The sequence below is a fragment of the Colossoma macropomum genome, unplaced genomic scaffold (assembly GCF_904425465.1).
Source record: "Colossoma macropomum unplaced genomic scaffold, Colossoma_macropomum, whole genome shotgun sequence".
Lineage (NCBI taxonomy): Eukaryota > Metazoa > Chordata > Actinopteri > Characiformes > Serrasalmidae > Colossoma > Colossoma macropomum.
In genome coordinates, this window is record NW_023494800.1 from 13,211,201 (window position 1) to 13,238,149 (window position 26,949).

General features: G+C 38.8%; 2 protein-coding genes across 4 annotated transcripts in view; both read left to right on the forward strand.

Moving 5' to 3' along the window:
* The first annotated feature begins 14,102 nt into the window (after positions 1-14,102).
* LOC118820240 (granzyme K-like) lies at positions 14,103-17,772 on the forward strand. The gene is given in 6 exon segments (XM_036588494.1): positions 14,103-14,242; positions 14,334-14,478; positions 15,020-15,170; positions 15,287-15,322; positions 15,324-15,557; positions 17,096-17,772. Coding segments are annotated over 6 exon segments (777 nt in total). The 5' UTR covers positions 14,103-14,184; the 3' UTR covers positions 17,249-17,772.
* A 4,881-nt stretch (positions 17,773-22,653) lies between these two features.
* Positions 22,654-26,949, forward strand: part of rai14 (retinoic acid induced 14) — a 45,707-nt gene continuing 41,411 nt past the window's right edge. For all 3 annotated transcript variants that reach the window (XM_036588553.1, XM_036588551.1, XM_036588552.1), the window contains exons 1-2: positions 22,654-22,855; positions 23,585-23,656. In XM_036588553.1, the coding sequence (XP_036444446.1) occupies positions 23,621-23,656 (36 nt within the window). In that variant the 5' untranslated portion in view covers positions 22,654-22,855; positions 23,585-23,620. The remainder of the gene's footprint in view (positions 22,856-23,584; positions 23,657-26,949) is intronic.

Genomic DNA, 26,949 nt, shown 5'->3' on the forward strand with positions numbered 1-26,949 from the left:
GCAAGTGCAATCATCTCAAATCTAGTTAATATTAGTGCTGTAGTCAAGACCTCCTTTGTCCAGGACTACAGTGAGATCCATAAATATTCAGACAGTGACACAATTTCTGTAATTTCTCTGTACACCACCATGATGGATTTGAAATGAACAAAAAGTGTCTGAAGTGTAGACTTTCAGCTAATATATGTTACCACCCTTAGGGTGCCTATACCTGTTCTTGCTGCCTTGCCCTCATGTCTGTATCTTTTTCATGTTCCACTTACCCCTTTACAAAGACCTGCACTTGGAGACTTCTAAATGGCTGCGACAGGGGGCGCTCCAGCTATAAAAGGGCCTGGGGAAGCAAGATGGTGGTTGGCTGCTTCGGTTGCATCTGTGCCATCTGCTCTCCCACCGAACAGATCAAACCCAGCACTTTGGTTCAGCTTGTCTTAATCAGCCTTGATGTTTCCTGCAATGAATCATGTAACTCTTGTAATGAATCATGTAATGGGGTGAGTGCCCTGTTTTGTTTGCCACCATTTTCTCCTGGTTTAGTCCAGAAAGACAGGGTAGTTGTTTGTATCTTTCTTTTCACCCTAGGTAAGTTAGTTGTTTTGTTTCTAGCTGGTTTTAGGCATTAGCTCTCACCTGAAGACATTTATCTCTTTTATTATATCTTAATATGTTGCATCTAGTAGACACCTAATGTAATCAGCTTTATCTCTTTTCTGTTATCTTGTTGTGTTGCCTTTAAGGAATGGCAAAGAATAAATGTTGACAATTTGCTATCTTATCTGGGTTCATGGTGTTTGGTCTGGTGGTTGGGTTGGTGTTTGGCCTATTTTTATGTATGACCTCTTTTAGAATCCCCTAGACCTATGAGGTTGTAACATATAATAAAAATATTGTATTTACTCTTTAGGAATTAGAGCCATTTTTTAGTGGTCCCTCCATTTTCACTGCCTCAAAACTAATTGGATAAGCAGTTTCATGGCCAGGTGTGGCCTGTTCTCTCATTATTTGATGACAAATTAAGAAAATAAATGGTCTGGAGTTGATTCCACGTGCTGAATATGCATTTTGTAGCTGTAACTCTCAATATGCGGTCCAAAGAGGTGTCGATGCAAGTGAAGAGGGCCATCATTAGGCTGAAACAACAAAACCATATAAAACCAAACTTTAGGAGAGGCCAAATCAACAATTTAACACATTCTTAAAAAGAAGGAATGCACTGGTGAGCTCGGCCTGAAAAACTAAGAAGGACAACTAAAATCAATGATCGCAGAATTCTTTTCATGGTGAAGAAAAGTTCCTTCACAACATCTAGTAAAGTCAAAGATTCTGGAGGAGGTTGATGTATCATTGTCAAAGTCTGCAATTTAGAGACACCTTCATGAATGTAAATACAGAGGATTTGCCTCAAAATGCAAACCACTGATAACACTCAGGAACAGAAAGGCTGGATTAGACTTTGCTAGAAAGCATCTAAAAAAGTTCTGGAACAAGATTCTTTAGACAGGGAAGCGTTCATGATCCGAAGCATACCACATCATCTGTCAAAATCAGTGGAAGCAGTGTTAGGGTGTGGGCATATATGGCTGCCAACTGAAGTGGGTCACTGGTGTTTATTGATGATGTGACTGCTGCCAGACGAAGCAGAATGAATTCTGAAGTGTATAGAGCTATATTTTCTGCTCAGATTCAGTCAAATGCTGCAGAACTGTTAGGATGGTGCTTCACAATACAGGTAGATAATGACCCAAAACATACCACAAAAGCAACCCAAGAGCTTCTTAAGGCAAAGAAATGAAATGTTTTTAAAAGACAGTCAGTCACTTGATCTCAACCCAACTGAACTGATCACTTACTGAAGACAAAACTGAGTGCAGATAGACCCACAAACAAGCAGGAACTGAAGGCAGCTGAAGTAAAGGCCTTATAAAGCATCTGTAGAAAGGAAATTCAGCATTTGGCGATGTCCATGGGTTTCAGACTTCAGGCAGTCATTACTTGTTATTATTATTATTATTATTAAAAATAATCCTTGTTTTTATAATTATGTTAGTTTGTGTTAGTTTGTCCATTTACTTTTGAGCCTATGAAAATGGAGGGACTATGTAAAAAAAGGCTGTAATTCCTTAATGGTTAATGCCATATTTTTGTTAAACCCCTTGGATGAAAGCTGAGAGTCTACACTTCAATCACCTCTTGACTGCTTCATTTTAAATCCGTTGTGGTCATGTACAGAGGCAAAATTACAAAAATTGTGTCACTGTCCACATACTTATGGACCTGACTGTATATTTATTTTTGCATTTATGGCATTTAGCAGACATGCTGTTGCAGAACAACTTACAATTTGATAATTTTACAGATCTAGGCAAAGGTAGTGTTAGGTGTCTTGTCCAAGGATAGTGTAGGGTGTTTGTCCAGGCAGGGGTTTGAACCCCAGACTGCAGTGTGGAGGGCCAGGTGTTACCACTACATTATACCAACCACCAACTAACAACTTAGAGACTGAGCTAAGACCAAGTCTAAATGAAAGCAAGACCAAGTCAAGACTGAGACTCAAAAACTGAGTCCTCTTCAAGACCAAGCGTTAACCTTTAAATGGCCAGGGCCCAACAGTGGCCCCAAAGGTTTATTACACACTTCTATAACCTAAGAATAGCCCTGTAGTTACTGAATAATAAGACTTAGTATGTAATAAACCTGTGAATTTAAGGGATTACTAGCTTTCAATTGTCTCCAGTATGAAACAAAACAGATGCAATGATTTAGTTTTAAATTGAGTTGCTTGAGTAAGAATCAGTGCATGTTGGTAGTGGGACTCGGTCAAGATCAGAGACTTAATTTGGCGAGACAGTGGTCAAAAAAAGGGCAACTGAAGAGTTTAAATGCAAAACGCATCACGTACTACTTTCAGTAATTCTGTTTTATGTTCAGTCTTTTTCCCTGATACATGTTGTTGGTAGTGTAATCTAAGAAATATCAATGCTGTATTATGATTAATATCACTTTTATTAGAAAAATAAAATGTAATTTCCATTGCACAGCAGCCATTTTTCTTTTAAAAAAATTGTCATATCCAAAATTGTTACAAATGGATATACAGCGTTTTGGTCCAAGAAAATAAAAAGTCTTTAAGTACTAATTCACTAGTAAATATATCTGACATTTCTCTTTATGAAGAATTTCAACCTATTTCTACTTGTTTTATATCTTTTAAAGTAGTGAAATAGTTTCACTACTTGAAACAGGCAAACTCTTCTGCCAATGGAATAAAATAATTTTTGCTACAAAATGTAAACATAAAAATGTCCAGAAAGAGGTTGAAAAAACTTACAGTATTTCATGATGAGAAATATTATTTTGTTGTTGTCCAAAAAAAAAACACCAAACACAAAAGAACACGAAGGTCCATTTTCCCCATTTTTTATATTTCTCCATCAGTTTAAACACATCTTTAGCAGCTACCCTTTATATCAGGGGTGTCCAATCATATCTGTGAAGGGCTGGTGTGGCTGCAGGTTTTCATTCCAAACAAGCAGGAGCTCACCTGATTCCACTTGTTTAATCAATTGGTCAGTCTTCAAACAACAGATCATGTTTGCTGCTGTTTGGTTGGAATGAAAACCTGCAGCCACACTGGCCCTTTTCAGATAAGATAGGACACCCCTGCTTTATGACATTAACTACCTTTAAAAGTTAAGGGCAATTTTTTCTACTATAAGGATACGTGTTTTTTGTCCATGGTTTTCCCCAGTGACTTTAGTATGTATTCACAGTTTGTCCTGCTTCACCACAAAGAAGAAGAAGCGCCAGAGAAAGCAGGGAAGCGAGCCAGAGTGAGAAAGAATATGCGCTGTTACTCTCATGCAGAAACTATGCACACCAAGTGTTTATACGGGTCTATCACAGGTGTAGCTCAACTACCCTGTGAACCAGAAAATGGCTGCCCGAAGAAGAAGAGGCATCAAATATCAAAACCTGAGGCCTCCAGAAGACCCACCTTGGGCATCTCATAAATCTGTCACCAGTGAGAATGGGCTTGGCTAATATAAGGTCAGTCTCAAATAAGCCCTGCATTTCAAATGACTTTTTTACATCTGGACTTTTTATTTTTAGGTGAAACGTGGCTGCGAGCTGATGATCTGAGTCTGTTCTCAGATCCGTGACCTGCAGACTGTAGCTTTTAAACTCTCTTTGGACCACCGGATGAGGTGGAGGGACTGCAGTCGTTTTTAGAAATGGATATAAATGCTCTGCTCTCTCTACTGATGTGTGTATTAGCTTTGAAACACTTATTTTCAAAGTTGAATCTGTGGACCTTCTGCTCTGCATTCTTATCTGAAGGCCATCTGAAACAAATTAGGATGTTTATTAAGGAATTCTCTGACCTTGTCTTAGTCACTGTAAGGTCTGACCAGATATTGATTCTGGGGGACTTTAATATTCATAAATGTTGCCCCTATAAGCCTATGGTCAGTGAACTGAGCTGTTTGTTGAAAATGATACCCGAGCATACTTTGACTACCTATAACTTCTTTTTTTTACAGCACTACACTTACTTTGCATCTCTACAACTGTGTGATTTTGATACAGCCCCTGGGATATTTACAACTATGAATAAAGATAGCTGCAGCGAGAAAGTTAACTGGTACAAAAAAAAAAGCATTTTACTCCAGTTTTAGCATCCTTGCACTGGCTCCCAGTGCAGTACAGAATGCAATATAAAATGGCATTGATGGCTTTAAAAGTCTTGAATGGCCATGCACCTGCATATGGTGTAGACATGCTTTGTCTGTTTGTGTTCTCAAGATCTTTAGGGTCTGCATCCCAAACACTTTCTGTTCCACAGTCTCATCTGAAACAAAAAGGGGATTGTGCCTTTGCTGTTGCCCCACCAAGACTTTGGAATGGCATCCCAAGTGACATTAGACCCATGTCCCATCTGTGACTGTTTTTAAAACCAAGCTTAAAACACATTTTATCAATTAGCATTCAGCAGCTGTTAAACTGTTGAACTGTGGGTTGGGAACTGTTCTTTGTTGTGTTAATATATGCGTGTGTGGACATGGTGATCAGAAGACGGAAATCTTTTTTGTCTTTCATTGTAAAGCATTTTGGTTTTAAAATTTGCTTACTACATTGGAGGTGCTTTTTTTCTTTCTGAACAGTGAGGATATGCTATATATTGAATAGATTTAGATTCATTTCACTTGCTAAGATATTGTTTTTGCGATGCATGTTCACAATCGAGCTCCTCCAAAGAAAAACCATAAATGAACCATTCCACCCTTTTTTGGATCAGTGGATTTTTATCAGTTATTTTGTATTCTGTTTTGTTTTGTACAACCTTTTAAGCTAAAAAAGTATTTTTTGTGACATTTTACTGACCCCTTTATTTTAAATATAGTGCATCAAACCTGCCATACAATGCTTTAATGATTTTTACAAAAATGTCACATGTGCTGTTTTTTGTTGTAAGGGCTCAATTCATCAGTCGCAAACACATAGGTTTATCTGAACAAATGAAAGCACAAGAAAAAATGACAAAGCAAGAAGAGCAAAGGAAAAAAGAAAACAATAAACAACAAAAAGCAATCGCAAAAATCAGAAAAAAACTCAAGCTCAAGTCTTTTATATCCTTGATGAAGATTCTTAAGTACATCAGTGAAGCGATTACTTCATCATGACAAGGATAAGGATAAATACACCAAGGTCCAGAAATCGTTTGGGAGAACACTGAAAACCCTGATTTATTAAACTGCACTCTTCAAAATTGAATGAACTCTAAAGAGTCATTTGAAGAAATTCCATCCTTTTGGTTCCCTGAAGAACCTTTCACTGAACTTTTTTTTAAACTATTTTGTAAAGGTTAAAGTAAGTGTGAGTCTGAAGAACCTTTCTAAAGTTTACAGAATCTCAACGTTATGTAAAGGTTCTGTACCAATTCAAGGTTTTCCTAGAACTGAATGTACAAGCCCCAAACCCATTTATGAACATTTATGAATCTTTTCTAGTTATGCAAAGTTCCCCATAACTGCTTGGCTGTTGAAACTGCATCCTTCTACCATCACCACTGAGGTTTTGTTATCAGTTATGTGACTGACAATATTTTACTGATCCTGTTTGGTTCAGGCCTCAGCCTACATGTAACTTCCCCTTGTACAGCACTACACTTACTTTGCATCTCTACAACTGTATGATTTTGGTGCAGCCCCTAGGATATTTACATCCATGAATAAAGATACTGAGGTACTGAAGCAACAGACTTAAGCCTTAAAGCAGTATAATCCCGTCATGAATAAAAAGGGCCTACAGGCTAAAATGGGAAGGCATACATCTGAAGGTGTCTATTAATTCCACCTTATCTTGAAAAACCCTGGCCACAGCCAATTTAATCAGTGAGCTAGAGCCATAGGTTGTGGAATGAAGTCATGCTATTAATAAAATTCAACAGTGGAACATGCCAGAGAAATGAGAATGCTAAGATCCAAGTCTTTCTTCTTGGCTCAAGTATGTAATCTGTGAGAGGTGGTGAATAGAAGGGACACATCAGAGCCATCCAGCATCCTATTCTCTTCAGTCAGACAGAGACTATCTTCGCCTTTATGAGGCTTTCATTGAGGAATAGGTTGAAAAAAAAAGAAAATGGCTCTGGGATTTCAAGGGGAAAAGCAAAAACGCCTTAGAAATATTGAGATACAGAAAAGTCATAATAGGTGGCAATGAGTGTGGAAGCAGCTGTGGGCAATAGAAAAGGCCACGGCTGTGTTTCTGAAGACGAAAAGCAACTTAATACAAACACCAGTCAGTGATGACTTTACTTGATGTGTTTTGTATGAATCCAGTTCCAAAAAAGTTGGGACCATGTGTGAAATGCAAATAAAAACAGAAGGCAGTGATTTACAAATATACTCTGAGTAAATACTCAATAGTATTTGAATGAAAATAGTACAGACAAGATTATTATTGTTATTGTTTTTTTGTACACATTTTCAAGTTGATGTCTGCAACACGCTTCAAAAAAATTGGACAGGGCAATTTCAGACAAGGAATGTTGTGAAATGTTAAACAGGTGATGCTATGATGCTTGGGTATTAAATGAGCATCCAGGAAAGGTTCGAGTTCTTAATGAACAAGGATGGGTCAAGGCTCCCCACTTTGCCAAAACTGCATCAGCTAAAATCCAAGAGTTTAAAAATAACATTCCTTAGCCTGAGACTGCAAGGATTTTAATTATTTCATCCTCCACAATGCATAATAACATCGAAAAGTCAAGGAATCCAGAGAAATCCATGTGTAGATTAAGGGCAGAAGGCAAGGTTTCTTTGAAGGATATTGTAGCATCAGTGGTGAAGAAGAGACAGAAGGAGTCATTATTTTTGCTCAAGGAAATGCTCTTTTATTGAACAAAACAAAAAACACCCCTCAATAACAGTGAGAATAGTGGGGAAAGTCACTTCTAGCCATAGTACTTCACTCTACGGTAGACACTAAACCCACACTAACTACCCAGCCCAACACAGTAAAACACAGGCAACACATGAACACATCTTAAAGAAACAAACGATAACATTGCAAACAACAACAACAACATCAAATGTCCTTTTAATGAAGGGGGGAGGTGAGCTACATGCAGCTTTGCATACCATGCCCCTAAAGCCCCTTCTGAAACATACAGCAAGTGTCACACGCCACCTAGCCGTCCCCTTAACCCCCCCTTAAGGTTCAGGTGTCCCAGTCGCCCACACAAACGAAGACTCTGAGATGTGGCACATTGCCCCCACCATGGTCTCTCCACAGCAGAGGTTTCAGAATGTCCATTGTCCTGGTCAACAAAAGTGCCATGGGGTGTCCGCTCCTCAGCCATGGGCGCCTCCGACTCTCTCAGGCCTGTGTCCAGCGTGGTCTCTCGTTCATGGGGCTGGTACAAGTCAAGTCTGTCTCTGTGGACCACAAAAGTGCATTGCAGCACCTGGACCTAATGCAGTACCTCGTCCAGGCGCTCTTTTACCACACAGGGGCTGCCATGGCCCCTGCCACTGCCACGGCGCTACAAATTGGCAGAAAATCTCCTCAACTAGCCACTTCACCACTGTAGCTACACTCTGATCCAGGACCGCGTATGCCATTTTGTGATATAATCCATGGCCACGAGAACATAATGGTTCCTGGTGTCAATAGTGCAGAGGGTGGTCAGGGAGTCCACAGGGCCTATTTTTCTATTTGTTCACCAGAGCGGAGGGACTGGAGTGGACTGAGTGACAGCTAAGGTAGTCCCTTCTTTGTAGTGCACAGGTTGCAGCAATGCATGTACAGCTCCACATCCATAAATCAGGTTATTTATTTGTAAACAAGAGAAGAATTTTGAGGAAGCTTGAAAATCTTCAATTCAGTATTAAAGAATCAGAGATCCATGGCTGCTCATAAGGGGACACGGCCTCCTCATCTCATTTTGCCCAATCACAACTGTGCAAGTATGTATTAAATCTTTCCTGCTGTTTCATGATGTTTTAATTTTCTACATAAATGTGTTCATCATGCCTCAAAATTTAAGTAGCCTAACTTATGTGCCATTGTTTGTCATAGCCAGACACAATTCACAACTAAATCAAACATTTGTTCACACAGTAAGCTTGTTCCATGTGAATGGGTTTTTATTACATTTAACACTGTGGCATAACTATGATGGATACTGTTACTTGTTACTTTTATTTAAATGTAGTTAAAAGCACCACATTTGAATTTAGCTAGCCAGGCAATAGAGTGTATGGATTAATACTGCTAATCAGTTCAATCAGTTAAATTTGTTTTATTTGTTTTTTAGTAATGTTAGGTAGAAATATTTTTAGGTACGGATTTTGTTGACAACTGTGGAGAAAATAGGGCTTCCTATCTTTGAAATCCCAAGTGAACCTCTGTGTATACTCCTATGAACATGCTAAAAATTAATTTTAAACTTTTTTTCTGCAGAGATCTACTTTGAGCCTTATTGCAATAAAGAAAACAATGTTCACTGAGTCCAGTAGAACCCTATGTGGTGTTCTAATGACAGTGGTAAAGAGTTAACCCTTCTAACCCTTGGCTTTTTTTTCTTATTCTTTCTTATTAATCTAAAGACACATTATTCTGCAACTACAATGAAGCTATATGTAATAAGTTATGTATCTATTCTCTTAAATTTCAAAGATTATTACATCCTAAGGTGTCCCCTGCCTGAGTTATTCTTAAAGTATATGAGTGAGGAACAGAAGCCTGGACATACTAGCAGGACCTGGCCATTTAAGCATTTCTAAGAGTCAGGAGTGAGGCTCCACATCATCATTATTATTATTAGTAGTAGTAGTAGATATTATAAAAAGTAAAAGTCAACTAAAAACATATGGACAGTGTTCTGCAATGTCTTCTGTTTGGGTCTTGTGGTTTCTTAATGGTATGTTCATGGCTACTCTGATTGCATCCATACATCTTGCTGATTTTCCTCCTGTTCCTCATTTACCTTTCGCTGCTCCAGTCATAATTGTCTTTTCCAATGAACTGGTTCTTCTGAGGACATGTCCAAAATAAGAGAGCTTCAGTTTAGTTATCTGGGCTTTGAGTGAGATGTGAGGCTCGATGTGGTTGAGGATCCATTGCCGTCCGAGGTACTCTCAAAAAACTTTTCTAAAGCATCGCTATTTTTCCTGTCAGACTTTTTATTGCCCACAGAACCACAGAAAAAAACAACAACAACAACAAAAAAAAACAAACAAAAAAATAGACTGGACAATTCTGGCCCCACTTGCAGACCCTTATAGTTTAAGGGGTTAATTCAGGTCTGGTGAGTTCACTGAAATCTCCTATATCCATCACTTTGACAGGATGCAGCTAAGAGTAAAGCTGTGTGAGGCTATTGCTGGGGGTTATGTGGTGGCAGGTGGGGAACACAAGGCTTGGCTAAAGCTTCGTCACAGCTGAGCTCTCCTGCCAACTCCTGCTGTTTCATCCCACTCACACTATGGGCTTGCTGCCTTGGCATGGGAGCTTTAGTGCTCCTGTGGTCTAAGATTAGTCTCAAACACTTCTCAGACATGGTAGAGCTTTACTGTCAGCAATATTTTATGAAAATAATCACAGATCATTCAAAAATGTTATGAATACACTGAACAAATATTCCAGCGATACTGATCCCTTTTAATGTTTTGGAAAATGCACAGAAAAGAACCAAACATAGAGATCTGAGATTCAGCATATGCATTATTTATCGGTGGTGTTGCCATTAATTCAACTTCAAATAGCTTTAATTCAGCAAAGGGCTAGATTAAATAACTCAGCTTTTAAGTAGCTTTTGCATTAAATAACAGCTTTAAGTAAAGCCCTGGCCTCACACACAATGATATAAGTTTCTTGTGATTCTGCAGAGAATATTGATGCATTACCCCTTTATTTTAAACAATTTGAAATACGATGAAGTCTAAATTCCTCCTTTCCTTTGATGGTTTCATCTCCTTTCATGAAGATGCAAAGGTGAAAACAACAAAACAAGGACAGCCATTACTGCATTCGAGTTAATGGGCTTAGAAAATGTCAATACTCCTTGGCAAGAGGATACCACCCCACTGCAGAATGTATAAACAGCTGATGAAAATTCACTGAGGACCGATCACTAATAGTAACAGGCCGTAGGGGGCAATGTGTCAAAGACGAATTTTGACTCAAGAATCAACTTCATGCACAGCCCTGCTGCATCCTATATTAACTTTGTTCTCTTATATTCGCTGTGCTCTGAAAAATAAAGCTGCCAAAACATGTTATATATAGAGAGCGAGACGAGCTACTTTTGGCTCTCTATGTTACTTTTCAGTGGTTGGTTCTTGTGATTTGTGAATGTGGAGAACTTTTTAAAGTTGATATTACCTACATAATGTGAAGGTTTAAATAAAAGGTTTTTCCTAGAACTGTACAGTCATGTGCCAAAGTTTGAACAACCCCCCAGCCAAATTATGTTTCGTTGTTATTCTTATCGATGTTTATTTTGACTAGGAAGTATATTGAGGTTGACCCTCATTTACAATGTAGCAGAGCAAGTTAAACAGGGGTTGAAAAAATTATAGAAAATTGAATCAATCTAAACAAATCAAAATCAGCAAGAGAAAATCAACAAAAAAAATTAATAAACTGGTTGCCATCATCATCTGATTTAATGATCAGTCAAATTGGATCAGCATAAATCTGTGAGCAGAGTGATGGATTGAATCTAGTGGTTTAAGGTTATTGGTCTATAGCCAATGCGTCAAACACAAGGCCCACCGGCCAAGTCAGACCTGTAGCGCAATCCTGCCTGGCCAACGAAATTATTTTCATTTTCTATTAATATTAGCACATTTCACAGTGTGCTGCACTACAGTCCCCAACAAGCACTGCAAGGTGAAGTGCACTGCACCCTCCCCCCAACAGCAAACTATGGGACAGTGGTTACACCTCAATCCTGCCACACCAGTCACCATCACCAGACACACTAGTTGTGTTTCAGCAGCAGTCCAACCAGTATAAACACTAAAAAACACCTAGTTCGCTAAAAGTGAGAAGTGGACAGTGAACGCTAGGGATTTCAAGACAAGTGAGAGCTTAAATGCCTTTTACTTCCAATATCTGTCTTGTTTGCAGAGATGGTGTGGCCGTAATAAAGGAATATCACATTAAGTACCATTATAAAGCAAAACACCAGAGAGTTGGATGGACAGCAGCAGCATCAGAAAAGTGGTGGAGATGAAGAAGGTCATTCTCTGGCCCACGGATTTGTTGAAATTTTTTAATATGGCACCTTCAGCAGTTGAGTTTGACACCCCTGCTCTATAGATTACATCACTGTAGTCTAGGATGGATAATAATGTTGTCTCCATGATCATCTTCCTAGTATGCATTGGGAAACACATCATATTTCAGTATAAGTATGCAAGCTTTTGCCTACAATTACTGCTTATTAATGTGATATGTAAATGTCAATATATCATCCAACCATATGACAAGGTACTTATATTCTGTGACTCTCTTAACCCTTGTGTGGTGTTTGTGTTTTTGTTACTCAGTGGTCTGTTGACCCACCGCATTATTATTATTGTTTTTTCAATGCAGCCATAACAATTTACAGCTGTAGCCAGTCAGCAAGCCTGTCCATGTTCGCTACCCTCACACATGTACACACACAGACGCACACACACTCTAACAGCAGGCCGTGTAAGAGGACAGACTAACAGAGTGAAGGGACACAGCACCTCCACACTTTTATTCCCTGCGAGTTCACCCCAACACCACATGTGTAATATAAATGTGTGGGGGGTGAACAGTGTGAAGACACTGAAAATGTGTTATTTTATATGTTCTTCACAGAAAATGAGCAAAGAACAAGAAATCAGGGGATGAAATAATAATAAATTAAATTTTTCTTTCAGTAAACATTGAAAAAGGGTCCCACAGACCCCAACACCACACAAGGGTTAATACTGGATCCAATCAAGATATTAATGTTCACAGTGTTAAAATCAGTATTGAGGGCTCTGGAAAATCGCATGAATTTAGATTTCTTTGCATTTAAAACCAGCTTATGCTTGTACAGAGCAATCTGTAAGGCATTTAAGGAACAATTAAGTTTTCCTACTGCTGCATGAACTGAGTCTGAACAATACAGAATAGAGCCAGCCACATACAAGCGCACTATTAAGTAAAAATAAAGGACCACATACTCCACAAGGAACAAACTTAAATTTGGCACAAACTTAAATTAGATTTTAATGCACACTTTCTATTTATTTGCTGCATTTAACATATTGGAGAAAAAATAAAAAATGTGCCACCTGTGTAGTACTGTGTCCCTGTAGAGGATGTGTCTATATTTGCATATTTGTCGCACTAAGTTGTTTCAGATCTTCAGACAAAATGTAATATAAGACAAAGGCAACCTGAGTAAACACGAAACAAAATACACAAAGGGTAATTACCTTTTCTCATAAGGCCAGTCTGTGTGGTAAAACACTTTTCCCTCAATAAATGTTCATGTAAAAGGTTATCCCACACAGACTGGCCTTATGTGAAAAAGTAATTGCCCTCTTAGTTACACAATCAACCAGTGAACCAAATTAGTCAATAATTGGGATCAATTAAGCCATTTTAATTTTTTTCATCAAAATTCATTCTAATTTATTTAAAGGCTGTGACGTTGCAGAGGTCTAACACATTTGAATCCATTCACTTTGAAAAAAAATATTGATTCCAAACTTGTGAACACTAGAGTGATTACTGATAAGCAGCCTTAATATGCTGGTTAAACTGGTATTAAACTTATAATAAATTTAAATGATTGCAGTCATGAGAACAGAATCTAAAAAAGTACACATATAAATATCAGACCAAAGGTGTAAAATGATCATCTCTGTGCTCAGTTGGAAGATTTTTGGCCTTTACCCTGAGCCACCCACTAAGATTCACACTTTCGTGAGGGGCTGCACTGACACGTTTCCAACTTTGCAGCTGCTGCCTCATTTTCTGAAAAACAGCTCAAGGTGTGAAAAAACAGTCGTTGCTGGCTTTGACTGCATTTTAATCCATCTTAGTACGGGGCTCTGTGCAGCCTGGTGAGATTTCTTGTAAGCCTTACCTATTGCAGCTCTCACAGCATAAGGCGATTCCTCTTATCCCGGTTTTAATGACTGCACTGGTAATAGGGGAATCTCTGGAGACAGAGGATGGAATGATACATCAAAGTGCTCATGTTTCCTCTAGCTGGCCCTATCACAAAGCTTTCCAGCCAGTGCTTCATCTCTTTTGGTTTCATCTTTACCTCATTTTTCCTTTAAAATCTCTCCCTGTTTATATAACACAGGGACTTATTTACTGTCTGAAATTTAGAGTTGATCAAAGATAATAGCTTTAAATGCTTGCTGTTTTATTCTGATCATTTCAGCTCTCACGAATGTCACATTTCTAAGTGTTTATGGAAACTGCATGCATCACACCCACCTAACAGACATAGGTGTTCAGACCATGTCTCTGCCCACCAAAGAAACCACATCATTTTGTTCTGCGGAAATAAGCACTGCATAGTTTCCTCCAGCTTCTTTAACTCCTAGGCTCCAGCTCTGATGATCCACAGTTACAGTTACATTTACATCTGAGCAGCTGGTTTTTTGACAGACTTTTGAGAGTAGATTAACCAAGATGATGCCCAGTCAGTGCCTTTCACTTGTTTTTCTTTTCACTATTTTACAAGTAGTAGGTAAGACGGTTTGTCAGCTTATTTACTTTTTGGACCGAAACAGATTCACTAACCTGTTCGTCTCTGTAATGGCCTGTGATTCTCTTTACAGCTGGCACGGATGTCTCCATCATAGGAGGCAAGGAAGCCAAAAAGCTGAAGCCGTGGCTGGTGTCCATACAACTCAAGCACCGACATGTGTGTGGAGGAACTTTGATTCATGAGCAGTGGGTTTTGACAGCTGCGCACTGCAAAAAGTAAGTGAGCATGTACAGTTTCAGAGTACATTACTACTAATAAAATTGCACTCAATTCAAACTCAAATCACAGTCACTTTAAATTAAACAGTTTCTGCCAGTTTAAGCTGAATTATGAATGTTGTGTAAGTGCTTTTAATGGAACACAAACAAACAAGACGTATTTGTGTGCATAAGTTTGGGCACTCAATATAAAATATAAATACAATTTCTACTATTACATGACTATAAACTTCATATATATATATAAACTGCATATCTTTCAATATATATATATGGTCTGTACGTACATATAAAATATATATGTATATGATATATGTGTGCACATACAAAAACAAAACATGCATTTCATAACTTCTATAAGTTATTGATCTGCAGCCTGTATGGCCAGATTCTGAAGAAGAGCATGACAGCCAGCATCATACATCAAATACATATATCATACATCAAATTCTGAACCTGTTACAGCAGTCTTTTGCATTCATTGTTACTCTTTTTTTACGTTTTTTTTTCCTTAAAGAAATTTGTTTATTCTCTTCAGCTTTTTAAAACCTATTAAATCAGTGACGGTCCTTTTAGGGGCTCTGTCCCTGAAAAACAGCAAAAACACTCAGCGCATTAAAGTCCAAAGTTATGAGATCCCACAGAAATTCAGTGTGGAAACTAAGCAAAACGACATCATGCTGTTGAAGGTAAAACACTCGTACATGTGCTTTCTATTGAAAACAAATTATATTACACTATTTTGGCACAAAGCAAACTACCTTGCACTAAGATGAATGCATTTTTGTCAATTCTTTTGACACAGCTCCAAGAAAAGGTCCAGCTTAAAAGAAAAAACGTGAAAAGTGATTCGGCTCCCTAAATCAGGCAAGGACATCCCAACTGGAACTAAATGTGAAGTGAGTGGATGGGGAACCACTAGTGTGGAAGTTGTCAGATCATCCGATATGCTGCGAGAAGTGGAGGTTGAGGTGGTGAGCAGGGAGCTGTGCAACTGCTACTACGACAAAAAACCTTTCATCACTCAGGACATGCTGTGTGCAGGGAACAAGGAGCAGAAGAAAGACGCATGCTGGGTATGTCAGATTTCTGTCTTTGATCTACACATGACCCTTTGATCTGTGTAGAAATAAAAGACCACCGGCAACTGCAGTTACTGCAGTTTAGGCTGGTGTTACACAGCTTTGACTAGGAAACCAAAAATAATTTTTGGATGGTATCACTCCAAAGAATCCCTTTCTAACACCTTTATTTTAATAAAAAACTAAAAGTTCAATCTGTTTAACCCCTTAAAATCCCAGGCTTCTTACATTTTGATGCTTATTATTATCTAATTAGAGGGTCCTGCTGACCTGTTCTTAGGTTATCGAAGTGTGTAATAAAACTTTGGGCATACTGGTGGGCCCTTACTATTTAAGGGGTTAAATGAAGTGTGTGACCACCTTTCACTTAATTTCCTGGCAGTAAGGAACTTTTCAGCACCGGGGAAAAAAATAGAAAATGTGTGTATATATATATATATATACATATATATACTACTATATATATATATATATATATATATATTTTTTTTTAAATATATATATTTCATTGTTTTTATGTTTAGTATGTTTTGTATGACTTGCTTCCAGTTTTTCATAGAAAAAAAAATATATATATTTTTCCAAACTTCCTAAGTTAAGTCTTAAAAGTTGGTGGTATTTTCTACTTCTCATGATCAAAATAATTCCAACCACATGTCAGAGGTCTGAACTCTGGGATGGTCAGTTCATTGTTCTGAGAACATCATCAGCTTTTTTGTTTATTTTGCAAATTTTCTTCTTTTTCTCAGTAACATCCTTTCAGACCCCTATCGTTGAGTTGTTTCCTCACAGCAGAAGGATGGAACTGAAAACAAGAGTGGATTCTGATTTTCTCCTCTCTCTCATTAGTGAAAGCTTTAAGTACTGTTTATCTGATGGGGATTGTTTCTGTACCAGGTCTGGCACAGTTGTAAAGTGCCCCAGTTTCATTTTTTTTAATCCAGTTTTGGAAACTACTATTTTTTTGCTTATTTTCCTTTGGGTTATCGAATATTTAATATCCTCAGAAATACTTCCTGAAAAATGAATAACTCATTCTTAATGTCCATTTTGATGAATAAATAAAGGGTGGTCACTGACTTGGGTGGCACGGTGGCACAGTGGGTAGCGCTGTCACCTCACAACAAAAGAATGGCCTGGGTTCGATTCCCGGCCAGGCGACCAGATTCATTTCTGTGTGGAGTTTGCATGTTCTCCCCTGTGTCTGTGTGGGGTTCCTCCCACAGTCCAAAGACATGCTAAATCGCCAATTGGACATGCTAAATTGCCCATAGATGTGTGTGTGAATGTATATGTCTGTCTGCCCCGTGATGGGCTGGTGACCTGTCTGGGGTGTGTCCTGCCTTCTGCCCAATAGAGGCTGGGATGGGCTCCGGCGCCCCACCGTGGCCCAGAAGGATAGATGGTTTAGACTGTGTGTGTGTGTGTGGTCTCTGACTTTTGGACTTAGGTTACTGATAGTACATTGAAGTGCATAAGGTTAATAAACAATTGACACAAATACCTTAAACGTACCTTGCTGTCTTTTTCAGGGTGATTCTGGTGGTCCTCTCATTTGTCAGAAAAGCATGGTGGGGCTGGTGTCAGGGGGAAATGGATGCGGGGATCCTCAAAAACCTGGTGTCTACACTCTTCTCTCCAAGAAACACCTTTTCTGGATCAACACCATACTTAAAAAACAATGAAACAGCACAGCTCTGTACATCTGACCAGCTTCAGAGTGACATATTCAACTCATGCTTCCATGTTTTGGTGATATGCCTTGCGTATACATGATGTTTAGATGCATGCTTTCTGTTTTTCTGTTACAGTTCTTTGCAGAGTGCACTTTTTTCAATATGGAGTTATGTAATGACTAAAGTTTGGGAGGAGGACCAAACCTGAATCTCCTTTTTCTTTTTATCTAACTTCCTACAAATTTCCACCCGTTTCCTATGGTGAAGTTTTCGAACACCACCATTTTCGTATCTCCCCTCTGTTCCTCTGTTCTGTCTCTCATACATCTCAAGGGGGGGTCTTGCCTTCTAGTTCTTAGAGCTCCCTCTCCTCTTATAGTCCCACAGTCTCATCTTACACTATGACTATGTGTCGAAGACCTGATCCGAACCCTCCACAATAGGTTTTTCCTTTACAAGAAAATGTCCTAGTGTAAGTTGATCTTTGTATACTTATGCAGTTTTACCTTACATAAACTGCTGTCCTTCTCAAGTGCTTCATTTTTTTCAGCCCACAGTGTTTTCATTGGTAATTATTGGCAGAATCTGCTATATGTGAAAATTACCATGATAACAGGTTACGCATGAAATATTACAGCCAATTATGTGTCCTTAAAGATAATGCAGGTAATTACTTAGAGACATATCTAGATAATTTGCATAACAACTGCAAATAACTGACAAATAACATTGTCATCTTTATTTAGATTTAGTTTTTAAACAGCAAAAACATTTTTATATATCAAGTGCAATGATTCAGTTTGCCTGGATAAATTCTGCTCTCACAATCCATTCTCACACATCATTTCTCTGCAGTATTTACTGGGCTGAAAACAAGCCGAGCACCCCTGCCGACAGCACACAGCACATATTCAGACCCACAGAGCAGTCAAGTATGTGAAATTTGTAAATGTTTATGCTAGAGTGAAAAATCAAGACTAAAATCCTTCCTGTAATCTGAATACAGAGGCAGGCATTATAATATTATTCTCTTAAATTAGTGTTTGTGACAAATAACCACTTATACATCACAAAAACATTATTTAATGTACAGTGCAAGAATAAAGCAGTGCATCAGAGTGATTCTAAAGTATTTCCTGTCATTAGCACACAGTGAGTTCATGTCCGTAAGAACTCCTGGCATGTGCAGTCTTCTGCTGTCAGAAGTGCTCACTAAGGACTTTAATCAGCCTAAGTGCAGGCGCAGTTCCAGTGTCAATTCAATCACACTGCTATGTGGCCTGCCTGAGTTTCGTATGGTATTTGCCAGGTCTGAAATATAAAGATGGATGGCTTCCAAAAGAATCCCCCAGGTGGTTATCAGGCTATCTTAAAATCAGAGCATTCCAAAGTAGATAAGATGAGGCCGGAGACGTGTCTCAGACTGTGAAGCATAGGCGCATGCCTGAAATGCCATAGCAGATATGACAGGACTGTACCACCCCCTACTGGATAGACAGCAATTAAAATGAATGCAGCGCCTCATAATTGCTCTCTAGGGCTACTCCGAGGTATTCACCATCCGTAAACACTGTGGCTTATTTTCATGTGTTTCATAGAGATCACATTTATTTTTCATTCAAAATTATTCTCCATGCCTGCCTGTCTGTATATCTATCTGTCGTTTTGTCTATCTATCTGTCTGTCTGCATGTCTGCCTGACAAGCTATCAATAAAACAGGAACCTTGAAGAACAAAAACATCAGTATCATCCTCCTCCTCCTTCACATCATCATCACCATCAACAGTATCATCAACAGTATCAGTGATTGGTTCTGTAGTCTGAAAACTTACTGAAACTGCTGGATGTAGTGGAGATTTCCAAGGGAATGTAGTTCTAAAAAACATTCAGGAGCATTCAAATAAATAAATAAATAAATAAATAAATGAATAGGAACATTCTTACTTCAGTCAGAATATTACGTGCAGCATTTATGTACCGACTCTCAAGTGAAGCATTTGAAACAGCTCCTCGACGCTTGTTTTAAAGAATAAACTGCCTTCATTACATCCACCTATTAGTCATGACGCATTCACAGAACCATCTGCTAGACTGTCATAGTCTATGTCTTTACAACATCTTAAGAATAGCATATTTTGGTTTTATCCTCATTTGACACCAGGATAGGGTGCTAGATATGAGGAATATTTTCCACATGTCTTCAAAATATGCTCAATCAATAGGCTTGATAAACTGGAAATTGCAATGCAAGTCACAGCTGTGGTATCTTTTGTTGTCCTTCTAGTCCTTCCAGCTGTTCTCAGAACTACTGGAGAAAGGGTGCATTTCATCCCTTAATTGCATTGTTACTTCATCAGGACCGATGCTTCTGACTCTGTCTGCAATCAACATGGAGACTTCTAAATAAAAATCATCCTTAAATACATCAGTATTGTTATGTGTGGAACGGTTTGTTGCAATCAACATTTAATTGCTGCACATTGTGCTACAGATCAACATTTAATTGCTGCACAGCTGATTTACAAGCTGCACTACCAAAAGGCATATTGACCCACAGTTTATGCTGAAAAACAGGAATGTTTCTGTCCAGTATAAACTGAAAAGTGTATGTCTTTGAACAGAGGAGGGTCTGCCATACTTACGTGATGGTCACATAGAGAGATGAAGATAGACGACTTGGCTGCTATTGACTTCTTTATTCACACACATTTCTGTCTGTACTGACTCTTCTTTAGCAGCAAACCTGGCATTTCCAAACTGATGTTTTCTCTAATGTTACCCTTCTGATAGAAAGGATAAAGTTTTACAGACTGAAAGGGTGTTGTGGAGGGCGTGTATTTGTCTGAAAGGATTGTGGAAAGCAGCTCAAAAGTTCTCTTCACTTACAGTGAAGATTGTTCAACAGCACAGTGTGAGGCAATGACAGACTAAGGGATTTAGAAGTTCTACTGCTATTGCCTATGACACTGAGTTTTACCTCACTCTTTTATGGAGAGTTAAACTCCACCCTGTGAATTATTGAAAATTTCCATCCGTATTGCTACTCCAAATGCATACTAAGGAAGATTCAAGTGTCATTTTTACCTAAAGCAGGTTTGAAGAGAAACTGACCTTAATTTATTTATTGTTAAAGGTTCAGGGAGTAGCCAAAAGTGGATACATGCTGAGACTGATTTTGACAAGGCAAAGTGTGATGTCGAATGTCCACTCTATACTTTATGCTGTCAGTTTAGGGACAGTGAAATATGTGAAAATGACTTATTTTTCAGTTGTGATGCTACAAAGATGTTTTAAATCAGCTTAACAAAACTTAACAAAAAAATCTAAAAAATGTTCAGGTTGTATAAACTTTTTTCATACCAGGCGTTACTTATTCTTAGAAATTGTTACACAGCGGTTGATTATTAGTGCTGTCTAGAATTTTATTCGTTTATTTAGGCAGGTTATATAGAAGGAAAATCTTCACCATATTGTGGTGCCTATAGCTCTTAGCTTTGTTTTCACGGATTATCAGATGTCTTTTCAGCAAAATATGCATGTTGCTGATAGATCTGCCATCTCATTTCATCTACACTACATGTCCAAAATTTATAGACACCAGCTCATGAAATGTTTTTCTGAAATCATGGGTAATAATGAAGAGTTTGTACCCCTTTGCTGCAGTAACAGCCTCTACTGTTCTGGGATGTTGGAACATTGCTTTGAATATATGATTGCATTTAGCTACAAGAGCATTAGTGAGGTCAGGTACTGATGTTGGACATTGAATGGGTGGTTCTAGACACCCATTCAACGTTTCTTCCAAAATCAAGCATATTAATAGGGAGTCATTTCTTTGTTGCAGTAACGGCCTCTCATCTTCTGGGAAGGCTTTACACTAGTTGTTGGAACATTGCTGTGAAGATTTGATAGCCTTTGGCCACAAGAGCATTAGTCAGGTCAGGTACTGATGTTGGATGCTTAGTTCTGGATTACAAACGCAACTCCAGCTCATCCCAAAGGTATTGAATCATGTTCCATCACTCCAGAAAGAGCTAGGTAGGTTCACTCCTCTCTTTCCGCCTCTTGGCATTGGACATGGTGACCACATTGCTCATGTGTGATTAGACCATCCAATTCTGTTGGATTCTATTAAATTATACAGATGCTATACGTGGATACCTGTGTCAACAAAGTTGCTGAAGTCACCATTTAGAAAGTGTGTCTGATATTTTTGCACAGATGTTGTATTTTTTACTGGGATGCCCCTGCTGAAAACAATCATAGAAACCATTAAAAGTTTCTGTTGTTTTCTGGTAGCGTTTAGTATTCACTAATGGTATCCTGTGTTTTCATGATGGGTTGATATCACAGTGTAAAGGACTGATTTAAGTTAGGTGCATCTAATGGTTTTCTGATGGGATCTAAATGTCACCTGCAGGAAACTAGTGGTCTCTAACGGTAACCATTAGTGTAACTCTCATTAGAAGGTAAAACCACCAGGTTTTTAATCCTAATGGTTCAAATGGTCTTTTAAAGCAGGGTTTGCAGTCAAGCAACAGTAGCCTAATCGCACTCGTGGGATGTATCCACCCTGCGGCGCCCTTTGCTAACACTGCTAGCGTTTCTACTGTCCTGCAGGCCTGCAGCGAGTTCATTGCGAGCCCTCAACACTTGGTCCACCAACTGGGCGATTACAGCTAAAAAGCTCCCCAAGTTCAGTCCCCTTTTTAAGCACCATAGTACTGTAAAAATACGTTATATATACAGCAGCAATAAGCAAGGAACGTTTTATTTCAGATTTGAATAAGATCAGTTGCTGTTAGCGCTATTGTTTTGCCCACCCGTAATCCGTCAAATCCCGCTTCCAGGGCTGGGATTGGCTAGCAAGGCTCGTGAGTATGAACTATTATCCAATAATAACGCAGGAGGCGGGACTTGTCAAAAGAGCTCGTAATCACATGGAAGGTGATGTCATTTTCTCTCCGCTCTGCGACCAATCAGGCAGAGCGAGCGCCTTCGCTCAGAGTGGTGGGAAGTTTGATTCAGTTTTCCGAGCCGATTCTTTCGAACTGAATCGAACGTCGGATTCAACGATTCATTTTCGTTTCGGGCCACAGAAATAAGTCAGCTTTGCTCTGGTCTTATTCATATATATGCGAGAGAGTCTAATGCTCGCTTTTGTCACTCACGAAGAGAATCAAACTCGTCTTTCTATAGGCTGGGTCTGTGATACACAAAGAAAACAGTATGAGAAAGTTATATACGAAGAGAAAACATATCGCAATGTGGTATTTTATGTGATGACCTCTGAAAGTTTATTACTGGAATTGCACTGCACACTGCAAAATGAGTTCGATTCAGTTGGACAGATTAATCAGTTCCGATTCCGGTTTAAAAGAACCGATTCATGCACGAGTCGGACCTCGGCCGTCTGAATGGGGTCTTGTCGGTGAACAGCAAGGCTGTCGGTACAAGCGCTTTCTGTCTTAATTAGCTTTGTCGGTCGCGCATTCCCTAACATTTCGCAGTCGAACAGCCACACTGGTATTACCCGCGATGTGAAGTGCTTTACTGCTCTCTACAGGCAACATTTCGTTCAACTTTTTTGCCGCTCAACTTTCTGGTGAAAGTGGGTAAGTGTTCAATAATCTAGTGAAAGAACTCCTCTCCTGTGTCTCCCCTGTGAATTGTTTCACGAATGCGAAGCATCTTGTTAGCAGTAGACTTGGGGCGGCTTTGCCTAGGCGACGGCATGGAAGTCTGCTTAGTGGAAAACCGTGAATTTAAATATTGTTTACATTTACTGTTACCATTCTTGTTGGCTGTTTTACAATACAAACTTATCCTCGTTCATGAGCGCTGTTGGCGAAAAAGCCGTTGTTTGCGTTTCTTATCTGAGCGGTTGGTGTTAGCCAAGCTAGCCCGAGTAACTTGCTCTGAATGGCCGAGCTGAACTTTTCCCTTTTCCCGCTGGAGTTCACTCCTCAGCAGCAGCAGCAGCGGCAGATTGCGTCCACGGAGTATCAGTGACTTGTGCTAACTTGCTAACAGTGCCAGCGCCTCTCAATGGCTCTGTGCCCTGTTTCACACACATACTGATAAAATGACGAAATTCTGTAACGTTTACAAAACTTTGCGAAAATGGAAACGTTTTATATAGAATGTTATGGACTTTTTATACAGACTACTGTGTGAGATTTGACTGCCACTTCCATTGGATGATGAACAATGGACGAAGGCCTGTTCACCCTCTCAAGTAGTAGATGTTGGATTATTATGGGACAATTATTAATAACCTCTTCCTGTACTTTTGAAAGTTTTAGTATAATAAGGCAATCTGGTTTTGTATGTGTTTTATTCAGATCTGCCTGGACCTGTTGGAATCTGCATGGAAAAACATGAAAAGCCTAAAAGCAAAGTTCAGGAAGAGTGATGTAAGTATATTTGAGCTCAGCTCAGTGTTGGGTGTGAGGAGGAGTTCATGTGATGTATTTGTGCAGCTGTATGGGGACAGTGAAACAAGATGAAGCTTAGACTTTTAAAGCAAACTAATGGGATATTGCAAATGAAACTGGGCCCTTATTTGCATGCTTTTTTGCTTTTAGGCAGTGTTGTATCTGCTTTTCTTTCTGTTTGTCTGTTTGTTTCTGTGAGTCCTGCAGGGATGCTGCTGTTGGGTGGACTTTGTGTAACTGAGTGGAATGAATGTCTTTGGTGATGTTTGGCATGAGTGATGCACAAAAGTAGTAAATCCTACATCTGTACACCTCTATTTGGCTCACCAGAAGGAAACGTTTGATTTGTGTTTTTGGTTTTGTCCTTTTGTCCTCTTTTCTAGTTTTGAAGGTTGATTCCAGGCTGTCTTCAGCCTGGGAATTTAGACCGCCAAGACACTGATCACTTTAGGCCTGTACTACATTGTTGGACTTGCGATTCCCCTTTTGTTACAAAACTAGTCAGTGCATTTTCAGATTTGGTCTTCGTGCAAACTTAATGTAATTTCCCAAAAATGTTGTGATGCTCACAATTTAAGGGGACATCATGCATTTTTTATATTTTATTTTCCTTCCTAGAGCCTCAACCATCCCAGTACATTTTTACATCACCATTTTCAACATCTTTTTATTTCTTAGATTTAAGTGTAAACTGTAAACTTTTAACGTTTTAACAACGCTTTAGCAAAGTGGGGACTTTATTGCTGCCCCTATATTCCTATACTTGCATAAATTAATTCAAATATGCATTCATGCATATTCATATGTATTTATATGCTGTGATAAACATTCATTAGCAAACTTGAATTCAGTGTTGAAGTGTGTCATGTAATGTCTTCTTATAAAATTATGAACCTGCCTCCTGCTGTAGAACAATTTTGAGACAGATGTGTCATAACTGAGTCATGACTGGGAGTGACTTTTCTCCGTTGGGAAATTCTGCCCTCCTAAAAGGGGAAAAATCTGAAGAGGAAGTGACTGGCTGCCACTGCGTGTGATTCAGCAGTCATTTCAGAAACCATAATGGAGGGTCATCACTCGCAGTCTACTGTGGAGGAATTTCTTGGGCTGGGTATAAATGCATTTATAAGCAGTTGTTTAGATGCTCATAAATGCCAGCGCATCACCATTTGGGCTTAGTCGAAGTGTAAAGAGTGTTGTGAGATTCTCTGCGTGATTATCAAACCACAGCACCAAGTAAAGCTTCTGCCTGCTTCGGCAGGCTAGCTGCGCAACATTACAGTTAGGGAAAATGTGTTTCAACCGAATGTTAAAGGTGGAGTCATAAGCCCAGACGCCACATCTGTTGTTCTGTAGCTATTTATTTACTTACTTACACCCTGGTGGTGGTTGAGCAGTCATTGAAAGTGAGTTTAGATTCTGATGTGCATTGTCTTTTGGTCAAAGACTGTGCCGGAGTGGCTGCAGATGACGTGTTTCCATTGTGCCATTCACTGGGACATTGTATGAAGTAAAGCACCATGGTGCAGTCAGTGCATGCATAAAAGGAGCAATTGGAACTTAAAAATCATCACATGTTACTTGAGACAGTCTAGTCAAGCAAGAATGTATTTGCTTACAATTGGAAATAGTACTTTTTAAGTTTTGGGGGAGCACCAAATGGGAACTCTGGGCCAATGCTAGTATTTCTTATATACATTTCAATGCTAAAACCTCCTGGATTAATGAGACTTTTATTTGTAGAGGGTTACAAATGCAAAATTAGCATAGTAGCCCATCATCACATTCTGCTCTTCAAGAAAACTGATGCATCATCAGATAAAATATTGAAATGTTGATCTAATCTGATCATCTGTCTAGTGCTGCTGATTATTATTTTTCTTGCAATGTTTGTGCGAACAGTGATTCTGATATCCATGCGCATTCCTGTCTTTTTAAGGGGCAGTTTTTGCCCTCATTGGCTGAGATTCAGACTACACTTTTCTGAGTATATCATCTGTACTTAAAGAGCACCAGCTACATATTTCATTACAAAGAGAGCATTATTTGTCCTGTTTAATTGGATATAATGTAATATACTATGCATAATATTGAAAGTACTTATCTTTTTTTTAATAGCAGTTTAAAAAATGTGCCAGCACTGTTACGTTGGTTGGTTCCAACTTAACAAACCTTAGAAAAATGAAATATTGTGGTGCATATCATACATCGTGAAAATGTCCTCAATGATCTTGATGAGATTTTTGCCTTATCGCCCACCCTTGTATCTTACTTCCCCAGAGTCTAGTTCAGAGATGCCCGACTTCAGTTCTGGAGGCGTGTAACAGTTCAGTTTTTTGTCTGCTATAATACACATGATTCAGCTCATGATTAGTTGATGTGTTGAATGTGTCAGCTGGGAAAACGCTGAATTGTGCAGTGCGATGCTTGCATGCAAAATGCCCTGTGGCTACAGTAGAGTATATTAGTGGTTGGTACATTATCAGGTCAAGATATTATGAGTGTGCTTCCCTTTTTGATTTTGAACTAGGCATTGAAATCTATGTTAACATACAGATGTTGTTATTAAAGTCTAGACTTGTCCGCAGAAGATAGAAGACATCTTTTGATTATTTGAATAAATTCTTTGTAGCTATTTGTGTCACAGCATGTGTTCTTCAAACAATGGCTCACAGTCTGAAAACTATGCCAGGCTATAATAAAAAAATGAGCTCACACAATGTAGTGTTTAGCTACTGACACTGGGAGGTAAACAACAGGCTTATTGTAAAGGTTGTACTTGAATGGGTAAGTAGAGTGCACTTTACAAGAGACGTTTTTCTTTTTATTTGAAATGCAGATTAAGCAATCATATTAGCAAAACCATGTTCAGGGCTGGGAAATAACAGAATTCACCATGTAGTGGACTCATGATGATGGATCGTTTAATGCATTCATATTGCTAATGCTTGATGGGAACTTACAGTAATTTCAGAACTCAGGTCTTCTTTTACCCTTTTGCTTTTCTGTTAACCTTGTGAACAGTGGTAGGAAACACTGATGTCGCACTACACAACCGTTCATAAATTTTAAATCACTGTTTTCAAAGAAAAAAAATGTTGCAGGTGGATGTATAAAATGAATCTAATATGTTCCTAATATTTGGTAGGTTTCAAACAGTTCGTAGGAAGCTGTAAATAAATTAAGAATTTTTTGATGATTGAGAGAGCTCTATAGTACTGACATTGTAGTTATACTAAAACAACATCCCAAATGTCTCATATTTGAGAAGT